The sequence below is a fragment of the Eschrichtius robustus genome, chromosome 20 (genome assembly GCF_028021215.1).
Source record: "Eschrichtius robustus isolate mEscRob2 chromosome 20, mEscRob2.pri, whole genome shotgun sequence".
Lineage (NCBI taxonomy): Eukaryota > Metazoa > Chordata > Mammalia > Artiodactyla > Eschrichtiidae > Eschrichtius > Eschrichtius robustus.
Genome location: NC_090843.1, coordinates 7,668,536 through 7,692,631, shown reverse-complemented (window position 1 = coordinate 7,692,631; position 24,096 = coordinate 7,668,536). Strand labels below are relative to the sequence as shown.

Below are 24,096 nucleotides of genomic sequence, written 5' to 3'. Positions count from 1 at the left end.
CCCTGTGGGAAGGTGGGGTGGGGCGGACCCGCCCATCTGGTCTACCTCTGCCTCCAGCCCAGCCGAGTTCCTCCCAGGATCCCAGCCAGCAGGGAGGGAGGAAGGAAGGTGCAGGGGCCTGGGAGCCGGGGCCCCCCAACCCCAAGGTGGTGAAACCCCGGCCTGACCGTCCCCTGACCCGCCCTTCCTTCCCCTTCCCCTGGCACCGGGTGGCAGCCCTGGGCTCTTTGCATAAGCCTGTGGCTTCCCTATCTACACCCAAGGCAGTGGCACGGCGGAGGGGAAGGGCAGGGCTGGCCACCATGGCGACGCTCTCCTCCCAGCCCCGGCGGCGCCCTCCCCTTTCGCGCCAGGCCATCAAGATAAGGCGCCTCAGGGTCAGAGATCTGAAGGATCCCCTGCCCCACAGGGCTCAGGAGGTAGGAGGGACCTCAGTGGGGAGAAGAACAGGCCTGGGTGGGGCTCTGCCCTCTCTGCGTGCGCGGTGCCCCACTCTTTGTGGGCTGCGGCTGAGGTTGTGTGCCCCTCCCCTGCCCACCCTAGCCCCCGGCAGAGCCTTCGGGGTCTGCAGAAGAGGGTCTGCCATGTGTTCTCTGGGCCACCCTGGGGCTCAGGTCTGGGGTCTGAGCCTTTCGGAGCCCCCCTCCCTCTCGCGCCCCGTCCCCAGCCATCCTCTTCTCCTCCAGTCCCAAAGCCACCAGCTCCACTAGGCAGGGAGTGTCCCTGCTGGGGGCTGGGCCTTCGGGGGCCAGCTGAGCAGCCCCCAGGCCTGCTTGGCGTGACCCCCCGGTCTCCCACCTCTGCTGCTGGGCCTCACTTCCGCCGCCGGGGTGCGAAGCGGAGCCGCCCCCGATAAGCAGCGCTGTTTCCTCTGGGGACGGAAGGGAGGTTGGGGGAGGTTGAGGCCACGGGCGCCTGCTGGTGCAGCTGAGCCGGCGCAGCTGAGCGCCAATGGACCCGAGCCACGGCGGGCCAGGGGATGAGGGAGGTGGCCCGGGTGACGGAGCCCCGGGAGCCCTGCTGTGGGAACAGGTGTGCGGCACTGGTGGGGCTGGAGGCCAGGTGCTGGGGCCCCCTCAGCCCTCGGGCTGGGCCTGCTCTGTGAGGAGCCGCTCCCGCATCCGAGCCCTGGTCCAGGCCTCGGGGACACCTTGTCTTTCCACCTCGCTCCCCAGGTCGAGCCTCCATCCCACCACTTGTCCCCTGAGGAGGTAAGAATCGGAGTGTTTCCGGGGCGCAGAGGGGTGCTGGGAAGCAGCCCTGCATCCTCCCAAACACCCCCCTAGGCTGCTGGCCAAGGCTGGGTCTCAACCCCCTCCCCTCCCCTGCGCGTGTGGACGCCTGGTCCCCGCCTTGGGCATGTGCCGTGAGTGCCAGGGGTGGCTGGTGGGGCTCAGACCTTGTGGTGGGTGGACGGAGGTTCCCAAGGTGACCCTGCCGTGTCTCAGCGGGCCCTGCTCTACGAGGAAGCTCTCTACACGGTCCTGTACCGCCTGGGTCAGCCCGAGCCCGCCCATGTGGGGGAGTCCTCTGAGCTGCTTCGATACCTGCAGGAGGTAAGGCCAGCCCCCACTCCACCTGCCTCCCTGCAGCCTGGCCGTGTCCCCCCGCCCCCGTGCCCCAAGCTTCCCGCACTCCTACCCCGCCAGGCCTTCCGCATGGAGCCCGAGGAGCACCAGCGGCTGCTGCGGCAGGTGCAGGAGCTCGAGGTAAGCCCGCCGGGCTGTCCTGAGCGAGCACGGGGGCTGCGAAGCCCAGCTCCCTCTGGGACTCAGGCCCCACCTCCTGTCGCTCCAGAAACCAATATTCTGTCTGAAGGCCACGGTGAAACAAGCCAAGGGCATTCTGGGCAAGGATGTCAGTGGTGAGTAGGCGATGGGGGCCCTGAGGGCCTTCTTCCTGGCTCCTTCCTCTCCCCATCACAGCCTGTCCCAGAGCTTGTGATGGGAGTTCCCATCTCCCAAACATCCCCTGGGGCTCACTTTGGTGCTGCTGGCCCCTTGTCCTTGGAGCCTGGGATGGAGAGGGGTAGGGGGTGATAAGGGCTCTCTCCCTGGGAGCCTAGCCAGCACCCCTCCCCTTCCCCCCCAGGGTTCAGTGACCCCTACTGCCTGCTGGGCATCGAGCAGGGGGTGGGCGTGCCGGGGGGCAGCCCTGGGCTCCAGCGACGGCAGAAGGCCGTGGTGAGGCACACCATCCCAGAGGAGCAGATCCACCGCACCCAGGTCCTCACCCAGACACTCAACCCCGTCTGGGACGAGACCTTCATCCTGTACGTGGCCGGCCCCAGCTCCTACCCGCTCTGGGCCTGCTCGTTGATGAGATCAGCAGCACTTCCTGGCTCGGGGGAGGGAGCTTGGTTTGACTGGGGGAGGAGCCTGATCCCGAGGCAGGGGAGACTGACAGGAGGCCAAACAGGACACAGCAATGGCATAAATGCCACGTGCTGGTGGCGGGCAGAGGGTCAGGCACATCTGGGTTGATCTGGGGGGGTAGCCTGAAGCCTTACTTTAAAGGAGAGAGAGATGCAGTTGGGAGGGGAGGAGAATTTGCAGGGAGGGACTAAGACTTGACAGTGGGTGATACTGGGATGGCAGTTTTGGGGGGCAGGCTCGGAGCAGAGGTAGCCTGTGGCCTGGTCAGGGGTCTATCCCTCCAAGACCCTCAGCCATGCTCTTTTCTCACTACAGGGAGTTTGAGGACATAAGCAATGCCAGCTTTCATCTGGACATGTGGTGAGGGGCATGTCCCCCCCCGCAACCCGTAGGGGTTGGGAAAAGAAGGGGGCCTGGGGGTGAGGGTGGCAGAAAGGGGTTGGGGGCTCCCAGGACACCCTCTCTGCCTCCTGCTCAAACCTCTGCCCCACCAGGGACATGGACACCGTGGAGTCCGTCAGACAGAAGCTCGGGGAGCTCACAGATCTGCACGGTCTGCGAAGGTGAGGGCCATGGGTTTCCCGGGGAAGGAGTCAGGGCTCCTTCTGCCCTGCCTCCACATGCACACTGGTTGTTGGGCTGCAGGCTCTCACCTGGGCCCAGGTGGCTGCAGGTAGGGAGCAGATTCCAGCCTGACCCGGTCAGGCTCCTGGCCCCTCTCCCTCACGGGACCCTGCCTGGAACAGGATCTTTAAGGAGGTCCGGAAGGACAAAGGCCAGGATGACTTTCTGGGGAACGTGGTTCTGAGACTACAGGTGAGTGGAGTGGGGAAAGGTTCCCGGGAGAGAGGCAGAGAGGGGGTGACGAGGGGATCAAGGGAGGGGTTCCAGGTCTGCACCAAGCGGAGCGTGGGGTCTGCCTCCCATCGCCGCCCCCGCCCCCGACCGGGTGAGGCACCTGCGGCTCACAGGTGTGGGCATGCCCTGCCTGCCCGGCCTGCCAGGACCTGCGCTGCCGGGAGGATCAGTGGTACCCTCTGGAGCCTTGCACGGAGACCTACCCAGACCGTGGTCAGTGTCACCTCCAGTTCCAGTTCATTCACAAGCGGGTAGGTGGCCCGGCTGGGTGGGGAAGAGGGGCTGCACCGGGCGTGGGGTCCTCTGCTCACGGCCGCGCCGGCCCCCCCCCCCCGCCCCCCCGCAGAGAGCCACCGCGGCCAGCCGCTCGCAGCCCTGCTACACGGTGCACCTCCACCTGCTGCAGCAGCTCGTGTCCCACGAGGTCACCCAGCACCAGGTACTGCCCTCCTGGGGCTGGGCAGGGCCAGGGTCTGCCTGTCAGGTGCTGACACCCTCCACCTGTCCCCTCAGGCGGGCAGCACCTCCTGGGATGGGTTGCTGAGCCCCCAGGCCGCCACCGTCCTCTTCCTCCACTCCACGCAGAAGGACCTGTCCGACTTCCACCGGTCGATGGCGTGAGTGCCCAGCCAAGCCCGAGTGCCCGAGGGCCGTCTGCGCCGCACCACCCTCTCCCTCCCTGCCTGCCCTCCTACAGGCTGACAGCCCGAAGTCTAACACTCAGGAGATTTCTGTTTGGGGCCCAAACTGTGTATTTTAAGTTTTGAGTCAGTTGCCAACTCTTAAAACTCTGGAGATTTGCTGTGCAGATTCACATCACCAGTTTCCCTTGAAAGCTTCGTGCTGGAATTGCAGGGCTGTCGCTTTGCTGGGCTGCAGGTGGTCAGGGCAGAGTAGCGTGCCCTCCCCCATCCATCACAGTTGCCATCTGGCCGCTTCGTCCCCTGACATCACCTGAGTCCTTCTGGGCAGTTGAGTTTGCCACCCCGGGCCCAGACGCCAGGGCCATTGAACAAATCTGTGCGCTGATGCTCCTGAATCCGTGTTGAGGGCCCGTCACCTCCCCTGAGCCTTGTTAGATTACGGGAATGCCAGGAAGGGCACACAGGAGTTTGTAGATCTTTCCATGCACGAGAGGAGTAGGGGCACAGCCCGGGTGCTGCCAGGAGGAGGAGTGAGAGTGGGAGCTGACACTTGGCATTCAGTAGGGGGTCAGAAGGAGGCTGGCGGAGAAGGGCAGCTTCTAGGACCATGGGCAGGTGGGTATTCCTGGATGGCTGTGGGGAATGCGTGTGAGGCTGGAGACTGGAGCAGGCACCGAGGGAGGGTGAGGGGGCTCATTTGCCTGCAGGGCCTCAGCAGGGAGTGCGGTTGGCCGCTGTGTCCTCCGCGTGGCGGAGGCCTGTCCCTGGGCTGCTCTTCTCCCCCAGCCTCCTTCGCCCTCCCTCTTGTCTCAGTTCGGTCACCTCTGTGAAGTCTCCCCTCGACTCTCTAAAGGGATGCTCTAGCTGATGTTTTACATGTACTTGAAGGCTCGAGTCTCCAAATCTGATTTCTCAAAATAAGCAAGAAGTCCTGAATTTTAAAATCACAAATATTCTAATTTAAGAGATGGACAATTCATTTACATGTTTGAAAAGCACTTCTGGGAACAAAAACAATCCTGTAGGTTACCTTCAGCCACTGGTTTTCAGCCTCTGCGGGTCGATGGGGATCCCCAGGAGGCTTTGGGGTGGGGATAACGCCCCTCCCCCCCACCCCCCGCCAGGCCAGGCCAGGTGAGCTGTGGGAAGGAAGGTGCCCCACTTGGCCAGGCTGAGGGCTTCCTGTCTGCCGCAGGCAGTGGCTGGCCTACAGCCGTCTCTACCAGAGCCTGGAGTTCCCCAGCAGCTGCCTCCTGTACCCCATCACCAGCATCGAGTACCAGTGGATCCAGGGCCGGCTCAAGGCAGAGCAGGTGGGCTGGGGCGGGGCGAGGGGTGTTGGGCAGGCAGGGCTCAGGGAGCGGCTCCCCGGGCCCCATAAGGCAGCCCCCGCCTCACAGCACCTTCCTGGCCCTGCAGCTGGAGGAGTTGGCCGCCTCATTCAGCTCCCTCCTGGCCTATGGCCTCTCCCTCATCCGGAGGTTCCGGTCTGTCTTCCCCCTCTCCGTCCCCGACTCCCCAGCCCGGCTGCAGTCTCTCCTCAGGTCAGTGGTTACCCCCCGCTTCAGTGGAGTTGGGGACGGGAAACAGCTGGGGCACCTCTGGGGAGGGGAAGCCTGCCTGAGGAATGCGTGGGGGCTACGGGGCAACAGGCATCTCGCACACGGCTCTCTCTCCCCACAGGGTCCTGGTACAGATGTGCAAGATGAAGGCCTTTGGAGAAGTGTGCCCCGAAAGCGGCCCCCTGCCCCACCTGGTGACCGAGGCACTGCGGGTATGGTGCCCACCCTGTAGGTGTGGTGCCTGGGCCCAGCAGCCCTCCCTGCTCACTGTCTCTCTGCCCACAGACCGGCACCACTGAATGGTTCCACCTGAAGCAGCACCACCATCAGCCCATGGTGCAGGTGAGGGGGCTCGGGTGAGGCGGTGGGTGGTGGGACGGGATGCTTGCCCCTCAGAGCCCTGCCTGGCTCACCTCTGTCCCTGCCAGGGCATGCTGGAGGCGGGCAAGGCCTTACTGAGCCTGGTACAAGACATCATTGGCGACCTGCACCAGTGCCAGCGCACGTGGAACAAGATCTTCCATAAGTGAGCAGGCGGCCGGGTCGGGAGGCAGTGCAGCAGGGGTTCAGAACGGGGACCAGAGGGACCCTGCTGTGTGCCACCAGATCACACCTGCTGCCTTTCCTCCAGTGTCCTCAAGATCGACCTCTTCTCCATGGCTTTCCTGGAGCTGCAATGGCTGGTGAGCCCCCGCCCCGCAAACCCCCCCGCGTCCCAAGGCCACGCCCTCTGCCCTGGCTCTGGAGCTCCGCCCACCACGCCTTCCCTTCGCAGGTGGCCAAGAGGGTGCAGGACCACACTGCGGTGGTGAGCGGTGCCGTGACCCCGGAGATGGGCGAAAGTCTGTTCCAGCTCTACATCAGCCTCAAGGAGCTCTACCAGCTGGCCCCGGTCCCCTCGGAGAGGTGGGCAGCAGGCTGGCTGCAGGGAGAGGAGGGCCCGAAGCCCGCAATGGCCCCGGCTTTCCCCAGGCTGACCCTGGCTCTCCCCAGGGATGGCGTCCTGGCCCTGGAAGGCTTCCACCAGTGGTTCCAGCCGGCCATCCCCTCCTGGCTGCAGAAGACGTACAGCGTGGCCCTGGCGCGGGTGCAGCGCGCCGTGCAGATGGACGAGGTGGGGTTGGGGCCTGGGCTAGGGGCAGAGTCCCACATTTCAGGGTGTGGCTCGCAGCTCCGCCAACCGTGTGGCACGTGCAGAAGCGGTTAACCAGCTTTGAGCGGTGCTCTCGAGGCCAGCTGAGTGCAAAATGCTGCCTCCTGTTATACTGGGGGCGGGGTGGGCTTCGTTTACACGCTGATCCCTGCAGCCTGGGGGCGCTGGGCAGAGCCCTGCTTGTTCACCTTGCCGCCCCCTGCCCAGCTCTGTGCTTGCTGGCTGTATGAGCTCTGGATGCTTGCAACTGGAAGTGGGGAGGGAGAGCATGGATTTGGCAAGCCTTGAGCCCTCCTTTCTACACACTCCCCCATCTCCTAGCTGGTGCCCCTGGGTGAACTGACCAAGCACAGCACGTCGGCTGTGGACCTGTCCACCTGCTTTGCCCAGATCAGCCACACTGCCCAGCAGCTGGACTGGCCTGACCCAGAGGAGGCCTTCATGATCACCGTCAAGTTTGTGGAGGTGCAGCCTCCTTCCCACCCCACGATTTCTCCCAAGTTCTCATCCTAGCAGCCTCCAAAAGCCCATGTCCTAAATCCCCCAAGTCACTGAAATTCCTGTGCCTCCCCCTCATCTGCCTCGCCTCGGCACTCCCCGCCCCCACTGATCATCCCCTCCTCACCCCAGGACACCTGTCGGCTGGCCCTGGTGTACTGCAGCCTTATAAGGGCCCGGGCCCGTGAGCTCTCTGCCGGCCAGAAGGACCAAGGCCAGGCAGCCAACAGGGTAGGGGCCAGAGCTGGGAGCTGAGGCTGGGACGGGCTAGGGGTGGAGCCTGCCGGTCCTGGCACTATTCAGGAAGCTCGGCATCCCTGTGCCCGTGCCTGCCTGCAGCTTTGTGTGGTGGTGAATGACATGGAGCAGCTGCGGCTGGTGATCGGCAAGCTGCCCACCCAGCTGGCATGGGAGGCGCTGGGGCAGCGGGTAGGGGCTGTGCTGGAGCAGGGGCAGCTGCAGAACACGCTGCACGCCCAGCTGCAGGGCGCCCTGGCTGGGCTGGGCCATGAGATCCGCACTGGCGTCCGCACCTTGGCCGAGCAGGTAATTTGTGTGACCCACAGTGACCCCGCCCCACCCGTCCTCAGCCTGAAGCACCCTCCAGCAGGACTTGGGCCCATGTCCAGCCCCCTTCCCTTCCCGAACCTAAACTCAGGCCCCAAGCAACCTCTCCTGACCCCCGACTCACACCCTGGCCTCCCTCCTACCGTTTTGTGTCTCCAGCTGGAGGTGGGCATTGCCAAGCACATCCAGAAACTCGTGGGCATCAAGGAATCCGTCCCGCCTGAGGATGTGAGTGGCCCTCCCTGCTTGCTGACCTTTGCCAGCAATGTGGGTCAGGGATTGCAAAGGGGCTTAGGGTGGGCAGGGGGCTGAAGGCCATGGGGTGTCAGAGATAAGTCCCCCAGACTTGGGCAAGGAATGTTCCCTCCTGGCCTCGGTTTCCCCCTTAGATGCTAAGAGGGTGGGGTTGGGTCATTCCGTGGGCTCTCCCAGCACTGACAGTCAATGTGGGAGCTGCAGTGGGGGAGGCTCTAGACTTTGCAGCCAAACAGCCCTGGGCATGCCCCCTTCTTAGCTGCCTACTAGCGTGGCTGTCCTGTTTATATAGGTCAGCCGACCTCAGGCTCCTCATCTGTCAGCAGGGATAATAAATTACACCTGTGATTGCTAGGGAGAGGGCTACTCACTAATTCATCAACTATTTAAGCACCCACTTTGTCCCAGGTATTGATTTAGGCACTGGGGATATATATCAATGAACAGTGTGACAAAAATCCCTGCCTTCCTAGAGTTTTCATTCTAGTAGAGGAGGTGAAAAAAGAGCTAAGTATATAACTATAACTATAGCTATTATTAGAACTATACATATGTGTGTGTGTGTGTGTGTGTGTGTGTAAACATATATATATATGTATACACACACGTATCATATGTTAGTTAATGATAACCACTCAAGAGAAAAATAAAGCACACAAGGGAATGGGAAGGGTCAGAGGACTGTATTTTTAGACAGTGGCCAGAGAAGGCCTTACTTGGAGGGTGACAGCTGAGTCAGGACCTAAAGGAAGGAAGAGAAGGAGCCACGAAGATTTCTATGGGAGAGAACAGCATGGGCAAAGGCCCTGAGGCAGGACCAGGGCTGGCAGGTTCAGGGCTATAGCAAAGGCTATACTGTCTCCAGCGTGGCTGGAGCCGACTGTGGTCAGGGGCTGGCTCTGCACACATTCCACAGATGCGCAGGAAAGCTCCTAGCCCTGTTTCCTCTCCGGGTCAGGGCAAAGGAATGGGGGTGGGACCAGAATGGGCCAGAACCAGACGTGCTGCTGCCCCTCCCCAGGCCATTCTGCCCCTGATGAAGTTCCTGGAGGTGAAGCTCTGCTACATGAACACCAACTTGGTGCAGGAGAACTTCAGCAGGTCTGCAGCAGCGCCCCATCACCTCCACCTCTCCTCCCACCCGCCCCTCCTTCCCGGCCTCAGCATCCATCCTCAGGGGAGGATGCAACCAGCCTCTCTTAAATGCTTGCTCCAAGGGTCAGGGCGCTCATGGCCACACAATGCTGTCCATTTCACCTCAGGCTGAGCTGAAACCTGCCTGTCCTTTCTCCCTTAGCCCTGGGCTGCGTCTTCGGGAGGCTGCAGCTCTGCCCTCCCTAACATTACAGGCAGCTGGTGTTCCAGGGGAACTGCTCGTTACGGTCTCTCTCAAAACAGGGCCCAGCACACTGGGCAGCAGTGGGTAGAGGTCAAGGGCATGGGCTCTGGACGACCTGCATTCATACTCCAGCTTCACTGCTGCTTGGTGGGTGGCCTTGAGCAGATTACTCAAGTTTTCTATGCAGATGATCATAGTTCTGGCCTCTACTGAGGACTAGATGAGTCATGTGAAGCGCTGAGAGCAGTGCCTGCAGCAAAGGAAGTGGTTGATGACTGAGCTGCTGTGACGACGGTGACGGTGATGGCGACAGGTCCTCCACATGGGGCTGCTGGCCCCCAGAGTTCTGCTCCCAGTGGGGCAGCGGGGCCTCGGGAGCCCACCTTCTTTATTTCCTAGGCCAGAGAATGCCATTTGTTCAGCTCTGATCTTCACACAAAATAGAGTTTAATCTCTACTAAGACAGGAGCTTGACTTACCACTCACTGCCTCAGAACATTTAGAACAGTGTCTGTGCATAACGAGCACTTAAGTATGGGGACTAAATTAACTACTTTTATTTTAATTTTTTTTAACTTATTTTATTTATTTCTGGCTGCGTTGGTATGGGGACTAAATTAACTACTTTTATTTTATTTTAATTTTTTTAAACTTATTTTATTTATTTCTGGCTGCGTTGGATCTTCGTTGCTGCACGGAGGCTTTTCTCTAGTTGAGGCGAGCAGGAGGCTGCTCTTCATTGCGGTGCACGTGCTTCTCATTGCGGTGGCTTCTCTTGTTGCGGAACACGGGCTCTAGGCGCCGGGCTTCAGTAGTTGCGGCATGAGAGCTCAGTAGTTGTGGCACAAGGGCTTAGTTGCTCCGTGGCATGTGGGATCTTCCCGGACCAGGGCTCGAACCCATGTCCCCTGCATTGGCAGGCGGATTCTTAAGCACTGCGCCACCGTGGAAGCCCCCCCCCACCCCATTCTTAATTACACATTTTTGTGCTTATCTGCCTGACTCTGCTTTGACAAGTGAAATTTCAGTTATTTCAGGTTGTTATTAGGAGGGACTGTGGCTTGGTTGCTATTTTTTTCTCGCCACAGGTAGTACATGCTTATCCATGCTGTGTGCTGAGATCCTATTCATCTTGGTCACTCCCATCTTGACTCATGATTCTGTCACTGGGGGGCCGCCCTCCTGCTCCCTTTTTTGTTGGGGTTTGCTAATCCTAGTGAGAAGGATCCTTCACTAGCTTCCAAGACATGCTGGATAGGACTGGGCCTGTCTGCCCCGCCCCCTGCCCTCCTTCCCTCAGCAGACCAGCCCTCCCTCCCTCCCCTGCCTGCAGCCTGGGCCCCAGTCCCACCAGTGGAGGCAGGTGGAGGGTGGGGGTGGGGAGGCACTGGGGAACGGGGGTGGGCCTGGGTCCCACGAGGCCTCTTCTTTCTCAAGAGCATCTCCGCTTCCTCCTCCTCTGTCCTCCTGTCCTGTGTCCGGCATCCCTCTGCACGTCACCCCAGCCTTCTGACCCTGCTCTGGACCCACACACTCACGGTGCTGGCGGAGGTGGCCGCTTCCCAGCGGAGCTGCCCTCTGGCTTCTAGCAGGCTGAAGATCGCACTACAGGTAATAATACCAGTGACAACAATAAAAACCCTGGTGGGAGAGTGCCTGGGGGTCACCTCTGATGTCTCGCCCCCTAGAACCTGGAGATCTGCTTCTACGCAGAGGGCTGTGGCCTGCCGCCCGAGGCCCTGCACACGGCCACCTTCCAGGTAGGGGCCTTTTGGTTAGCTGGTGGCGTGGGGAGCCTGCCTTCCTGTGCTCACCTGTGTCCGGGACCAGCTATGTGATTTACAGGGCCCAGCACAAAATGAAAATGTGGGCCCCTTTAAAAAAAAATAACTGAGGCGACTTCCCTGACAGTCCAGTGGTTAAGACTCGGCGCTTCCAACGCAGGGGGAGCAGGTTCCATCCCTGGTCCGGGAACTAAGATCCTGCATGCTTCGTGGCACAGCAAAAACCAAAACCAAAACCAAACAAACGCCGCCCCCCCCCCACCCCCCCCCCCCCCGCCAAAACCAACAAAAAACCCCTCCACGTGTGAAGTTCTTCTAAACACCGTTGGGGCGGGGGCGGCTGTGAGACACACCTGTGGAGCCCACCTTGTCGGGTGCCTCTGGCTGTCGCCAGGGCAACCCTGGCTGTGGCCCCCCAGCGCCCAGTGCTTTCCACGTCACGTTGTCGTCTCCCCGTTGGCTGCAAGCTTCTGAGGGGCAGCACTGGGCTGCGACTGAGTGTGACAGTTAGTGACTCCTCAGCTGTGCCCCCTCCCCAGGCTCTGCAGAGGGGCCTGGAGCTGCAGGCGGCCTCCAGCCGGGAGCTCATCCAGAAGTACTTTTGCAGCCGCATCCAGCAGCAGGTGAGTCTCCCTCCGCCGCCGCGCTCGCTGCGCACCTGGAGCCCCGCCTCGCCGGCTCAGCCCCTGCTGACGCTGCCCCTGCGCCCCGCCCCCAGGCAGAGACCACCTCCGAGGAGCTCGGGGCCGTCACGGTCAAGGCCTCCTACCGCGCCTCCGAGCAGAAGCTGCACGTGGAGCTGCTCAGCGCCTCCAGCCTGCTGCCCCTGGACTCCAATGGTGAGTGGAGGCTGCCCCAGCCACTCTCCGTGGCCCCACTCTGGTCCCCCGAGTCTCCGGGGGCTCTGCTCGTCCAGCCGGGGCACTGGGTGCATTTCTGCTGGATTACCAGGAGGGGGCAGTGCTGCCGAGCGGGGCACAGCTGCTGGCGTGGGCACCGGAAGCGGGGCTGGGATATCCTCGGCCAATGTCCCCTCCCCGGCCACTTGCCAGGCTCCAGCGACCCCTTTGTCCAGCTGACCTTGGAGCCCAGGCACGAGTTCCCTGAGCTGGCCCCCCGAGAGACCCAAAAGCACAAGAAGGACCTTCATCCACTGTTCGATGAGACCTTTGAATTGTGAGTGGTCCCACTAGCCCTGGACCCGCCTCAGGCCTGCTCCTCCCAGCTGAGGCGGGCCTAGGGGCTCCCCTCAGAGGACTGGGTCTGAGTCCCAGGGAGGGAGCACTTGGGACAAGTGCTTGCTGGCACAGGCCTCAAACCTGCTCCCCTGCAGGTGGAGTGGGGCTGCTGGGGAGACTCCTCCCACGTGTTGGACTCAGAGGCTTGCTTTCAGGGAAGGGTGCTGCCCCTGAGGTCCTCTGTTCCCCAAGTCAGGCAGGCCTGGGTACACAGGGGCCCCTGCTTTAAAGCATCGGCCCACAGCCAGAGCAGGCATCATGGCGTGTGGCCCAAGGTACACCAGCCTGAGCGCTTTCAACCCTAATCCCACCCGTCTGGGCGAGCCCGCTTTGGAGGCGGGGTGGGGCCGGGGTGGCAGCGGTAGCACGTGGGGCAGGCAGCTGAGCCCGGCTCTGTCCCCCGCCCAGCCTGGTGCCTGCTGAGGCGTGCCAGAAGGATGGGGCGTGCCTTCTCCTCACCGTGCTGGACCACGACACGCTGGGGGCTGACGACCTTGAAGGGGAGGCCTTCCTGCCGCTGCGCTCGGTGCCGGGCCTGACGGGGACTGAGGAGCCCGGCGACGTGCCTCAGACCCGCCTGCCCCTCACCTACCCTGCACCCAACGGTAGGCCTGAGCCCTGTGAGTGTGGGCCCTGGCCCAGCACTGGGGATACAGGGGAGGGGCAGCCATGAAAGGCTCAGGGGCCCCCAGAGGCCGAGTTGGGGTCAGAGGAAAGCCTCCTTGGAGGCGGAAGCCTGTGGAGCCAGCGTGGTGGCTTGTGTTGCTGAGATCTCGTGCCTGATCAAGGACCAGTGAAGGTTAAGTTAGGCCAAGTGTGTGCGACTCTCTCTGGTGGGGTAAGGTCATCGACAAGTTTGCCTGGGGAGAAGGGCCATTTCTGTGCCCTGGGGGCACGTTCTTGCAGAGCAGTCCCCAAGCTTGGTAAGAGGAGTAGGTCTTGTGTTTGAGCACTCACGAGGGGTCAGTTCTAAGCACTGGACATATGTTAACCCTCAGTCCTTACAACCACTCAGTGAGGCAGGTGTTATCGCTACTCTCCGAATGAGTAAACTGAGGCACGAATTGGTGGACTGGCCCTAGGTTCTTGTATGAAAAGGTAATAGTCGCCACCTGAGGACCTGAGGCACACGTCAGCCTCTCGCACCGCAGGTGCACCCCGCTGCCCAGGGGTGGCAAACGCGTCTCCTGCCTCATCTGTCAGGCTGTCTTGCGAGCTTGGCTGGTGTGGGCCCATCGCTAGTTTCTGGAGAATGGGGCAGTGCTGCAGGCCCTGCCACTCCCCGAGTCTGACCCCCAAATGCCTCTCTTTGCAGGGGATCCAATCCTGCAGCTGTTAGAGAGCCGGAAGGGTGACCGTGAGGCCCAGGTGTTTGTGCGGCTGCGGCGGCAGCGAGCCAAGCAGGCCTCCCAGCACGCCCCGTGACCAGGGCAGCAGCAGCAGGGCTTGGGTCCCTGGGAGGCCTGGGTTCTCCCCACCACAGCGCAGCCCTCCCGCCTGGCCTAACACTCCAGGAGGGCCCTGCAGGTCAGGGGAGCCCCAGCGTGCGGGGTTCCCGCTGCCAGAGCCGGGGCCCACAGTGATGGGGGCCCCATTCGCAGTATTTATACCCCCTCCTTCCTCCCCTCAGCCCCAGCCTCAGCATTCTCTGCCAAATCCAGCCCCTGGGGGAGCGGAGACAGCTGTCTGCACCCCTTACCCCTGCTCCCCTCTTCGGGCAAAGCTGCTCTGGCAGAGGAGGGGCTCAGCCCTTCCTCTCCTGGCAGGCCTGTTCCAGCCACTGAGGTGGGGGGCCAGGTGCCTTGGGCCTATTCTTCAGCAGCCATAATGAAGGGAGCCTGGGTCCTCTCCTGAGGGAGCTGCCAGCACCCAGGCTAAGGAGCCTAGAGCCAGGGACCTTCTGGCTCCGAAGGGGTGAGAACTGGTGGGCAGTGGGGCTGGCACAGTTTGGCTAGCTGTGTCTGCTGAGGACCGCTCCTCCTTGGGACAGTACCTAGAAATTTTCTTAGCAAAAATAAAAAAATTAACAATACATCGTCCTCTTACTAAACATACTGTCGGCCTGCAGCGGGGCCTAGGTTACAGCCAAGCCATTGCAAACCCCTTCTCAGCCCTCAGGAGAGCCTGGGCTGCCCCCGACCCCGGGCCCCGGCCCACCGCTCACTCCCCCATGTTACAGAGCAGCGGGGTAGGTGTGGAGGTAACTGACGCAGCAGCAAAGGCTTCGAACAAAACACCACCAGACGTATCGGGTTCTGTCGCCACTGCCTAACACAGGAGCCTGGCACTCATGGGGGCACCATGAGTGGGGGGCCTCCCAGGGGTGGCAGGTTGAGGCCGAGGGGCTGCTCTGAACAGAGGGCTTAGAGGAATGGGGCCCCAGACCTGCCTGGGGGAGTGGCCCATGTGCTGGGAGTCAGAGCCTGAGGCTCACTTCTCATTCTAGTGTGACCGGCTCACTTCTCATTCTAGTGTGACCGTGGTTGAGTCACCTAACCTCTCTGAGTCTGCACAGGTATGATGGATGGGGGGAGGTCAGATAAGACCACATCCAAGGCTTCTTTCAGCTCTGCTCCTCTGAGACCCATATAGACAGCCCACGAGGTATGTGTTTTCCCACCCACCTAACAGGCCAGCTAAGAGCAGGGGGAGGGAGGTGGCTCAAAGGCTCCCTCAGGGGGCAGGCCCACCTTTCTTTCGATGCTTTTATGAGCAGGCACTGTCTGTTCCTCTGAGAAGCTACTAGGGGCCTTGTTGTCTTTTGGAAAACAGTAAGTATACCAGTTGCATCTGACGATAGATAGAGCTCTGAAGAGCCCTAGGGCCTGGGAGGTCTCTGGGTCCAGGGCTAAAGGTCCCCATCCCATCAACCCCAGCAGGCCTGCGTTAGAACACTCAAGCTCTGTCTAGGAGCCTGGAGCAGCCTTTGGGCCTGGATGGGCCCAGGGTGCCTCAAGGCCTCTTCAGCTACCTAGCCACACCTCAGGGGTCAGGCACGAGCCTTTTCCATGGCTGAAACCTGGGCTGGGCTGGCTGAGCTGGGCCAGAGGCCCTCATTTGGGGCCCAACCCTCCCTCACCCCGACATAAACAAGCTACCACCGCAAGTTCATATTTTATTTCCAATACGTTTGGAGCTTTGATTTTTGCGTTTTTGTAAAAAAGTTTTCACTTAATTCGTTGAAAGCCCTTTCGTGCTGAGCCCAAGGGGGCGCCTGGGCCGGGCCAGACCCTTTGCAGCCCTCTTGCTCCCACCCCAGACCCCCAGTGCTGGGAGTGGGGTGGCTTCCCTCTGTCCACTCTGCCCTCCCACCCCCTGCTGCATCTCTCTGTACAGGACAATTTTAAAAATGGAAGCTAAGACACAATATACATCGGACAGGCACGCACACACATGCACACAGGCGTCTGCTCCAAACGGGCAGGACGTCAGCTGCACTCAGAGAGCACCAAGGAATGCATAAGGAGCCCCTCCTGGGGAGGAGGGCGGGGCCTGGGCCCCACCTTGGTCCTCACAGTCCGCAGCTCCTCCCCACCTGTTGCCCTGCTAGCTGCCAGAGGGAGGGGTGGACAGCACGGAGGGCTGTGCACGAGGGGAGACAGCTGAGGGCAGCTGGGGGGTGATGGAGAGGGCAGTGCCAGCCTGGTAGGTCGCCCTGGGGCCAGGGAGGCTGCTCTAGGAGCCCGGGGGTGGGGGGAGGACTGGGGTAGACCCCCGGCCTCAGGTACCTGAGGGGTAAAAGGCCTGGGCTTTGCCCCTCAAGGAGCTGCAAGGGCCCGGGGTTGGGAGTGGGGCTGGCCCCACGGCTTTGGCCCGCCAGCCTGGACTAAACACACGCTTGGTAACCCTAGAGCTAGGCGGGCTTGGATGCCCCGCTCTCAAGCCTCACAGCTGGGAACCAGGTCTGGGCCCAGGTCCTCCACACCCCTGGCTCTCGCCCTGGCCTGGGGAAGTGGGGTGAACAGGGCCTGCCCTGAAGGCTTGTCCCCTCCCCTCGGCCCCTTCTAGCTTTCCACCCTTCCCTGCTCAGGCCCCAGGAAGAAGTTAAAAACAGTTAGTTCCTACATAAAAAAGAGGCTGAAACCGATTCCCTGCCAAAAGGCTGGTGGGAGAAGAGGGGACTTTGTCTCTGCAGTGGGAAAGGTAGGGAGCGGGCAGGGGGAGGACTGCAAAATAGTTTTTTCTTTTAAAAAGTGCTTGGTAAGTCTGTTTTAAAGTGTGTGTCTATATCTATGTATAGATATACACACAGACACTGTTCACACACTGGCCGCCCACGCACACCTACACACATACAGAAATGTATACATATACATAATCATATACATATACATACATACATACATACATACATACATACATACATACATACATACATATATATATACTTTAAAAAGTCCTAGGGGAGGAGATCTGAGCCAGGCCGGGGCCAGGCCTGCAGGGTCACGACTGGAGGGCATGGGCCCGGCCTGGCTGGCAGACGGGGCACTCACTGCCCTCGGCACAGAGCTCACACAGCACGGCGTGTTGGCACGGCAGCACTGCTCGGTTCTGCTCCTGACACTTAAGGCATTTCACCGACTGCATGTGGAACACGGCCTGCGGGGAAAGGGACATCACGGTCACTGGCGCAGCCCCATGTCGGACAAAGAGCTCCCCCAACTCTCACTGCAGCCCCTTGGGATGAGGAAACTCGACAGTGTGCTTACAGGCCCCAGCTGATAAGGGAGAGGGCAGGGTCAGGGGGCAGGCTGATCACCTCAAGGCGCCTCATTTCTGCTTTCAGCTGCAAGGCCGAGTGGGGCTGAGTCGGAGCTGTGCGGGGGGAGCGGGGAGGGCCAGGGCTGCTCTGCAGCGCCCAGCCGGACGGGCTTGCCCTCGCACAAAGGCTTCTGCCTCTGTCTCATTTGATCTTATAATGACCCTAGGTCCCCAGTGAGAACTGTGGGGTCTGGAGAGGGTAGTGACGGGCCCGAGGTGACACGGCTGCACGTGGGGCCTGGCTGCCAAATGCCCAACGAAGGGAAGAATGCTCTTCCCACTGTGCCGCACTCCCCTGGGGACCCAGAAGGGCACCGAGGAATGCAGACAGTAGCCCTGGGGACCTAACCATTCTGGAATGTCTGCTGGCGTGTGCAGAGCTCACGGGAAGAGAAGTGGTCGGGAGGAAACTTAGGGCCCAGGCGCACTAATGCAGCTCAGCTCAGCGCCTGCCCTCGAAAGTGCCAGAGGTGGGCCCTGGTGCCCGTCTACCTCCAGGTTTCCCACCTCCCCAGTGAGTGACGTTCTATTCCGAGCTCCTCTCCAGCGGGCTGGCATTTTGTGTGAGCTCAGCGGGGACGGAGGCTCTTAGGAGGGTGGCCATCCCTGGAGCAGCAAGGACCCATCCAAGTCCAAGCACTGGCTGAGCCCACTTACCTCCCCACCCTGTGCTCCCCAACCTCCTAAGCTGACCTTGTCCACTTGCTCCAAGTGAGCCCGCAGCTGCTTCTGGAGAGAGTAGAGGGTGGAGAGTGAGAGGGCTTCCAGGTCGGGGAAGGTGGGCAGGGCCTGCGGGTCAGGGCCCGAGTGCAGCCGCTCCAGCTCCTCCTGTAGTTTCTTCACCTGCACCTCCAGTGCATCGCGCTGCTCCCGGGCCAGCTCGCACTCAGCGCCTGCCGCGCTGGCCCGCTCCCCGGCCTCCTCTGCCTCCTTCTTCCAGGCATCACAAGCCTATGGGCCCAACACGCAGCACCTTGTCATGATGGGCCCCCTGCCCTTGCCCCCCACCCCGAGAGTGCATCTCTGGGAGCCCGTGTGGGCCACTGTGGCTGCGGGGCCTGCTGGGGAGCTGGGTCAGGTGTCTGGGAAGCGGGGCAGGGAGGAGGGCTGATGCTGCCTGCAGAGAGGAGAGGTTTCAGGGCCTGCAGGAGACCCTCTGTGGGCAGGGAAAGGGGCCGAGCCCAGCACAGCAGGGGAGCACTAGGCAGAGCTGGCCAGCACCTCTAGGGGCAGCCATGCTGTGGCTGGACGTAAGGCCCATCTCAGAACCTAGAGCCCTGGACCTAGAGCCCTGGAGAGTCAGGGCTTCTGGGTAGAAGCAAGCAGTGCTATGGGCCCAGACCAAATAAGCAGCTCACAGAGGGAATTCCAGGCCTGGGATACCAGCCACCCCAGGGTCCTGACCGGCAAGGCAAGTTTTTCCACAGCGGGAGAGAATAAGCCAAACGGAGTTTCTGCTCTGTTCCCCAGGACCCCTGACCTCCCCCGGCCCCTGTACCCACTGTGTAAGATGGGCTTGGGCTAGATGCCACCAGGCCCTGGGAAAGGCAGGTGGGCGTGGGGCCCCAGTACCTGTTTTGCCTGCTTCCAGGACTCCTCCCACTGCTTGATGGTGCCGTTGGCGTCATCTAGCTCTTGCCGAAGCCGGGCCAGCTCGGCAGCCCCGGGCCCTGACAGGAAGGCAGGGGAAGTGCCCGGGGAGAAGCTTCCAGAGGCAAAATGCTCCCAGATGCTGCTATTCATCCCATTCAGACCTGCCCCAGGAAGGGGAGGAACATCAGAGCTCTGAAGAGCTTTGGGCTTGGGCCTGGGCCCGGCCCTGTCCAGCCCTGCCTGGGGGCCTCCAGGGGCTGGCTGTGCAAGGCTCCAGCAATGTTAGGTTGGGAAATTTCACAGGGAAGTGTAGGCGCCACCTGTTACTCATCGGCTGCTATTTAACTTCCGAGTCTCAGCATCCCCATCTGTAAAGTGGGGTTCCCATCACTTGCCTCACGAGGTGATTCAGGGGACTTGGGAAGTGCTGTAGGGAGAGCAGTCTGTGAACGTGGCAATTTGTGAGCCCAACTTCACTTTCAGGCTAGAGAAAGGGGAGCCTTCTTGCACCCTGATGTGAGACCCAGGAGGAGATTCAGGAAAAAAGACACGGGTCAAGAGCCTCAGATGATGGCAGAGCTGGAGCGGGAAGAGCACAGGGAGCCCTTGGTCCATCCCCCTTGTTTTACAATGAGGAAATTGAGATAAAACATGTTGCCAGGAATCACAAAAACAGTTAAGTGGTAGAGCCAGGACACAGCCAGGGCATCTGGCTCCAAAGGCCTACTCTCTGCAAACAGCTAAGCTGTGTGCTCGTCCACCGCCCCCCTCACCCACTCATTCAGCAGATGTTTAACTAACACCACGTGCCCCTGCTCTGTGGCCCCCAGGACGGCCCCTGTCTTCTGAGGGAGACCCACATCCACTTCTGGCCTCGTTCTGCCCACACACATCATTCTAATGACTTCTTTCTTGTTCCCTTTCCCACTAATCCAGCCAGGATGTTCTAGAACCAAATGGATTTAAGAGAGTCTATCCTCCAAGCAACACAAGTGCACCTACGTGACCAACGTCGTCCTGTGCGGAGATACGAGGCTCTCTGCCCTGTCCTGGAGGCGAGGACTTGGGATCCCTGCTGAGGCAACCCTGGCCAGCAGCAAGCTCCACCTGTGCTTCTCCTCCCGCTCGGGCGGCATTTCCTCTCGTGGAGAGGAGCCACTTCCTCGGGGAGCCCCACCCAGGTTAGGTCCCTCTATGATTCTGAATCACGGCGCCCAGCCTGTTGCCTCCACACGACAGTGATGGTCTCTAAGTGTGATGTAATGCCCGGGCGCCTCTGCCTCTCCCAAGAGACCATGGCTCCATGCCAGCAGGGACTGCTGAGCTCACCTTGTATCCGTAACTATGTGCGGAAGGAAGGAATGCGTGGCCAGTAAGTAGGGCTGCAGTCAAGATGCCTCCAGAATATGGGCAAAAGCCAGACAAACGTGACACTAAGCATCTGACGCTGCAGCATCAACATCAACTGTGAGCTGCCCTGATCTTCAGAGAGATTAGGGAAGGACCCAAAGCTAGTCAGAACGTCAAAGGGCAGCTCAGAGGCTCAGGCGCGGTGTGACCAGGATGCCCAGCACCCTCAGGGAGGGTGTTTCTGACCTCCTTGAACAGCTGCTGGGGGAGGGGGAAGTAAGAGGAGCAGCTGCTGCTGAATGAGAGGCAGCAGGTTGGGCGTCTGCTGCTTTACGTCTGTTACCTCAGCAGACGTTCGCACCGGCCCCGCGCACACACGCAGGTCTCCACCTGCGCTTCTAGACCCTCTGCGCTGACGTGCCCTCCAGAGCCCCTGGTCCACACAGTTCTAACACTGGGTTCAGCAAACAGCCTTTGGGGCTACAGCTGGGCCCGCGTGGTGCTTCTGCTGGACAGGGAGGCCGCCCTGCGCCAGGGCTGAGCCTGTTAGGACCTCTCCCTTGGCCCCCAGGAGCTCTGGGCGACTAGGCAGAGCCGCCACACTGGCACGGAGAGCAGACCTAGGCCCTGGCAACTCTGAGGCCACGCTTCTCACTGTGCACTGGCCCGGGGCCTAGCACTTCACTCACGTTATTTCATTTAAGCCTCACAACCACCACACGAGGTGCGTGCTGCCGTTATATTATACCCATTTCACAGAGGAAACTAAGGCAGAGAGGCTAAGTCACTTGTCCAGGTTCACACAGCTCAGAGAATCGTGGAACTGGGGCCTGACTCGCCTCCGTGCCCAGAGCCCCTACTCTAACCTCCACTCTGCACTACCTCTAGCCATGGACAAAACGGCCAAAGGCACTTTCCAAAAGCCCAGATTCCTGCCCCAGGCCTTAGAGAGCCATACCCGCTCTTACCCAAAGATCCATGTGATGCTGAGGTCCCCAAAAACGTGTTTTCTGACTGGCTCAGGTGGCCCTGGGGCTGCTGCAGGAAATGCGAGGAGAGGCTGACAGGAGGGGAGGGGGATGCCGAGTGGAAGGAAGCAGAGCTGCTCAAGGAGCCTGGGATGTTCACGGGTGCGGAGCTCTGCAGCAAACTGCCACCTGCAAGAGAGGCCCAGGAGCGTGGCCGAGTGAGGGCTGGGCAAGCCATGTGGGGCCACACTGAGCAGGGCATGGCTCGTCTGCCCACCCCCTGGGCCAGGCTGGACCCCAGGGGCCCTCCCAAGCCATCCTGCCCACCCATGCCCAGTACCGATTGTGATGCTGCCGGGGTGGGGCACCGTGCTGGTGTCGAAAGTCTTCTCCAGGGCAGCTACCCCAAACTCGTTCAGGTCCAGGTCATCCAGGGCAGACTCTAGAGACGCAGTGATCGGAGTATGAGCCTCCCAGCCTCCCGAGGGGCCACAGTCCCGAGGTTCCAGGCCTCACCTCCTGGACCACCTGCCCTTTACTGCCTCTACTCCTGCCCCTGCCTCATCTTCGAGCTCAGTCCCACTGGAGCCGTGCTCGCTCAAGCCTCTGCTTGTGCCTGGGCTGCCCCTCTGCCAACACCGATCCCCTAGCCAAGTCCCGCTCAAATGGCTCTCCTTTCGGAAGCCTTCTTCGATACCCCCGGGGGAAATGAGTTCTAATCCAGCTGACAGAGGTCTTGTCCCCTGATGTTGCAGCTTGTATGTCTCACCCCTGAGCTCACTGAGGGCAGGCAGGTCTCTGGACCCTCAGTGGCTAGCGCACAGTAGTTGCCCAACAAATGTCCACTGCGCTCTGAGGAACTGGACTGGGAGGGCAGAACAGCATGTCTTCACCTCTGTCACCCCAGCGCCTGCAATAGGACCTAGCACAAAGTGGCACCCATAAATGACTGCTGAAAGAGAAGGGCAGTGGCTTCTCATGACCAGCTGTGCAGGTTGCTCACAAGGATACCTAGTCGGGGTTGCGTGACATACGTCGTGGAAATGAGACCGCACGTACCCATGGGAAGAGGCACCTCTTTCTAATCTGCACAAAAGAGCAAATTGGAGGGCTAATTTGCTATAAAGGCTAGTCTTGGCCCTACACCTTGGGCTCATGTTCCATTTAGGTCAAAGGGCTCAGAATGCCCACCCTCTGACTCTCCCAAGACAGATGTCTAAAGTGACCAGTATGCTGGTTTGAGTCTCACTCCAGAGACCTAGTATCTCTGACTCCAGACCTGCTCCTATTTTAAATGATAGACTTAGCAACAGAAATGGCCCAATTACCTATGACCGACTCTACCGTGTCGCTGGTGGGGTAGAAGGGTAGAGCATTTGCATTCATGCCAGGAACACTGCTGGTGCCGGCGGGGCTAGGGGGAGTAGCTGCTAGGCTGGAGGTGATACTAGAAGAGATGCTTGAGGTCAGAGGGCTGCCCACAGGGAGGATGCCCAGCACGTCCTGCAACGAGAGAGTGAAGGAGAGACACAGTGGGAGGGCTGCCCACGGGCAGGGGCTGGAGGCGGGGGCTGGCTGGGGCAGGAGGGAAGGGTGCATCCCCATAGTGGGAGGGCTGCCCACGCGCAGGGGCTGGAGGCGGGGGCTGGCTGGGGCAGGAGGGAAGGGTGCATCCCCATAGTGGGACGGCTGCCCACGCGTGGGGGCTGGAGGCGGGGGCTGGCTGGGGCAGGAGGGAAGGGTGCATCCCAGCTCTCGCCTGGTTGCCCTCAACACCTTGTTGGGAGGCTGGAGTTGGACAGGGGTGGCTTGGAGGCTGCAGGGCCTACTCACCCCTAAAGTTCTGCAGTAGGGGAACAGAGAAGCAAGTTCAGTGCAAGGACAGATGTTTAATAAATATTTTTTTTGACTGGCTAATGAGTGAGTCTGGAGGTGAGGGGCTCAAGGGCCTGACTCCCACCCTCTCTGAATTTGGGGCTGAGGCCCCACCTTAATCCTGCCCTCGGTTTGTAGAGAAAGCGGTGCCCCGTGCTCCCCGAAGAAGCCTCCTGGGGTTCTGGGCCTGTCCTGTCCACAGCAGGTGCCCGAAGGGGAGAAAGGGGGCTGAGGGCTCTATACCTGTTTGGGTTGAAGCAGAGGCTGCTCTTGACTCCTGGGCTCTAGTGAGTGGGGTTTTAACTTGGCCTGAGAGAAAAATCAGGGAGCAGGAGATGAGTGCGGTGCTCGGGAGGGACCCTAAGCCATGAGCCCTCCTAAGCAGCAACTTGCCCTGGCTCACTGAGGGGGCAAGGAGGCGTCAGACACCTGTTGTACAGTCCCCCTCCACACACATGCACCCTCCCTCCCTAGCCTGGGAACCCGGGGAGCTGCTCCTCTCCTCCCTGTGACTCCAAGTCACAGATAAGCCAGCTCCAGACCCCTCTTGTCCTGCTCCCCAAGGCCCTGCTGTCCCATCAAGGCAGCACAGGGCAGGGAAAAGTCCAGACGTGGGGTCAGAAGACTGAGGTAGTGACCCCTTCCCCTCTATTAACTGGTTCTGACACTGGGTGAGGTGCGCAGCCTCTAACCTGCCTGTCTTCATCTGTAAAATGGGACGGCCTCACCCCACTCTGCTCAGTCTCGAAGAGGCTGGGAACAGGGGCTTCCTAGCTCCCAGTCGCGTTCCCCATAGCTGGGCCAGGACAACCCTCCAGGGCTTCTCCTGCCGCATGCAGAAGGCTAGCCCATGCTAACCTCACTGGGCTGCCCCCTCATCCCTTACCTGGCACTTCAAAGTTTTCAGGTACTCAGCTCCCACCTGGTCTTCCCTCTCGAAGCCAGGAGCCTTCTTATAACTGCCAGGGGCGAGGCCAGACTCCCCAGGAAAGACAATGCCTTCCAGACTCGGGGGCTTCCTGATGGAGCCCGGTGGGGAGCCGCAGAGGTTAGATGCGCTGCCGAGGCTGCTGTTTCTACAGAGGAGCTGCAGAGAAGGAAGAGAGGAGGCTGGTGGGCAAAATGCAGGCTGGGGCATGGCCCATTCTCCGTCCCCGCGTGGGAGGGAGATCCTTCATCAAGAGGCTCAGTTCCTTTTTAATTGGCCAGGGGGCAGCAACCACCACCCAGGACCCAGAACCTCATGCGGAAGCTGTGTGTTGGGGGGCGGACAGGC

At 60.8% G+C, this 24,096-nt stretch overlaps 3 protein-coding genes across 4 annotated transcripts in view; 2 read left to right on the top strand and 1 right to left on the bottom strand.

Annotated features, from left to right (window-relative positions):
• The first annotated feature begins 302 nt into the window (after positions 1–302).
• Positions 303–2,382, top strand: LOC137755041 (protein unc-13 homolog D-like). The gene is made up of 7 exons (XM_068530992.1): positions 303–419; positions 1,176–1,211; positions 1,449–1,556; positions 1,650–1,709; positions 1,798–1,864; positions 2,092–2,276; positions 2,329–2,382. Exons 1-7 carry the CDS (start codon positions 303–305, stop codon positions 2,380–2,382), a joined length of 627 nt encoding a protein of 208 aa, XP_068387093.1.
• On the top strand, positions 2,382–13,856 carry UNC13D (unc-13 homolog D). Its single transcript, XM_068531765.1, has 27 exons — positions 2,382–2,463; positions 2,691–2,735; positions 2,870–2,938; positions 3,122–3,191; positions 3,380–3,484; positions 3,580–3,672; positions 3,747–3,850; positions 5,073–5,190; positions 5,297–5,421; positions 5,561–5,651; positions 5,725–5,781; positions 5,868–5,965; positions 6,071–6,122; positions 6,215–6,345; positions 6,433–6,553; positions 6,914–7,057; positions 7,223–7,321; positions 7,430–7,636; positions 7,817–7,885; positions 8,934–9,013; positions 10,757–10,862; positions 10,940–11,011; positions 11,575–11,658; positions 11,754–11,874; positions 12,088–12,211; positions 12,682–12,878; positions 13,589–13,856. The coding sequence occupies exons 2-27, from the start codon at positions 2,731–2,733 to the stop codon at positions 13,696–13,698; spliced, it is 2,652 nt and encodes an 883-aa protein (XP_068387866.1). The 5' UTR covers positions 2,382–2,463; positions 2,691–2,730; the 3' UTR covers positions 13,699–13,856.
• Positions 13,857–15,375: 1,519 nt separating this feature from the next.
• The window catches only part of UNK (unk zinc finger), a 33,486-nt gene continuing 24,765 nt past the window's right edge, over positions 15,376–24,096 (bottom strand). For both annotated transcript variants that reach the window (XM_068531766.1, XM_068531767.1), the window contains 8 exons: positions 23,707–23,907; positions 23,064–23,129; positions 22,274–22,448; positions 21,286–21,387; positions 20,946–21,134; positions 18,607–18,788; positions 17,728–17,985; positions 15,376–16,872 (listed from right to left, as the gene is read on the bottom strand). In XM_068531766.1, the coding sequence (XP_068387867.1) occupies positions 16,717–16,872; positions 17,728–17,985; positions 18,607–18,788; positions 20,946–21,134; positions 21,286–21,387; positions 22,274–22,448; positions 23,064–23,129; positions 23,707–23,907 (1,329 nt within the window). In that variant the 3' untranslated portion in view covers positions 15,376–16,716. The remainder of the gene's footprint in view (positions 16,873–17,727; positions 17,986–18,606; positions 18,789–20,945; positions 21,135–21,285; positions 21,388–22,273; positions 22,449–23,063; positions 23,130–23,706; positions 23,908–24,096) is intronic.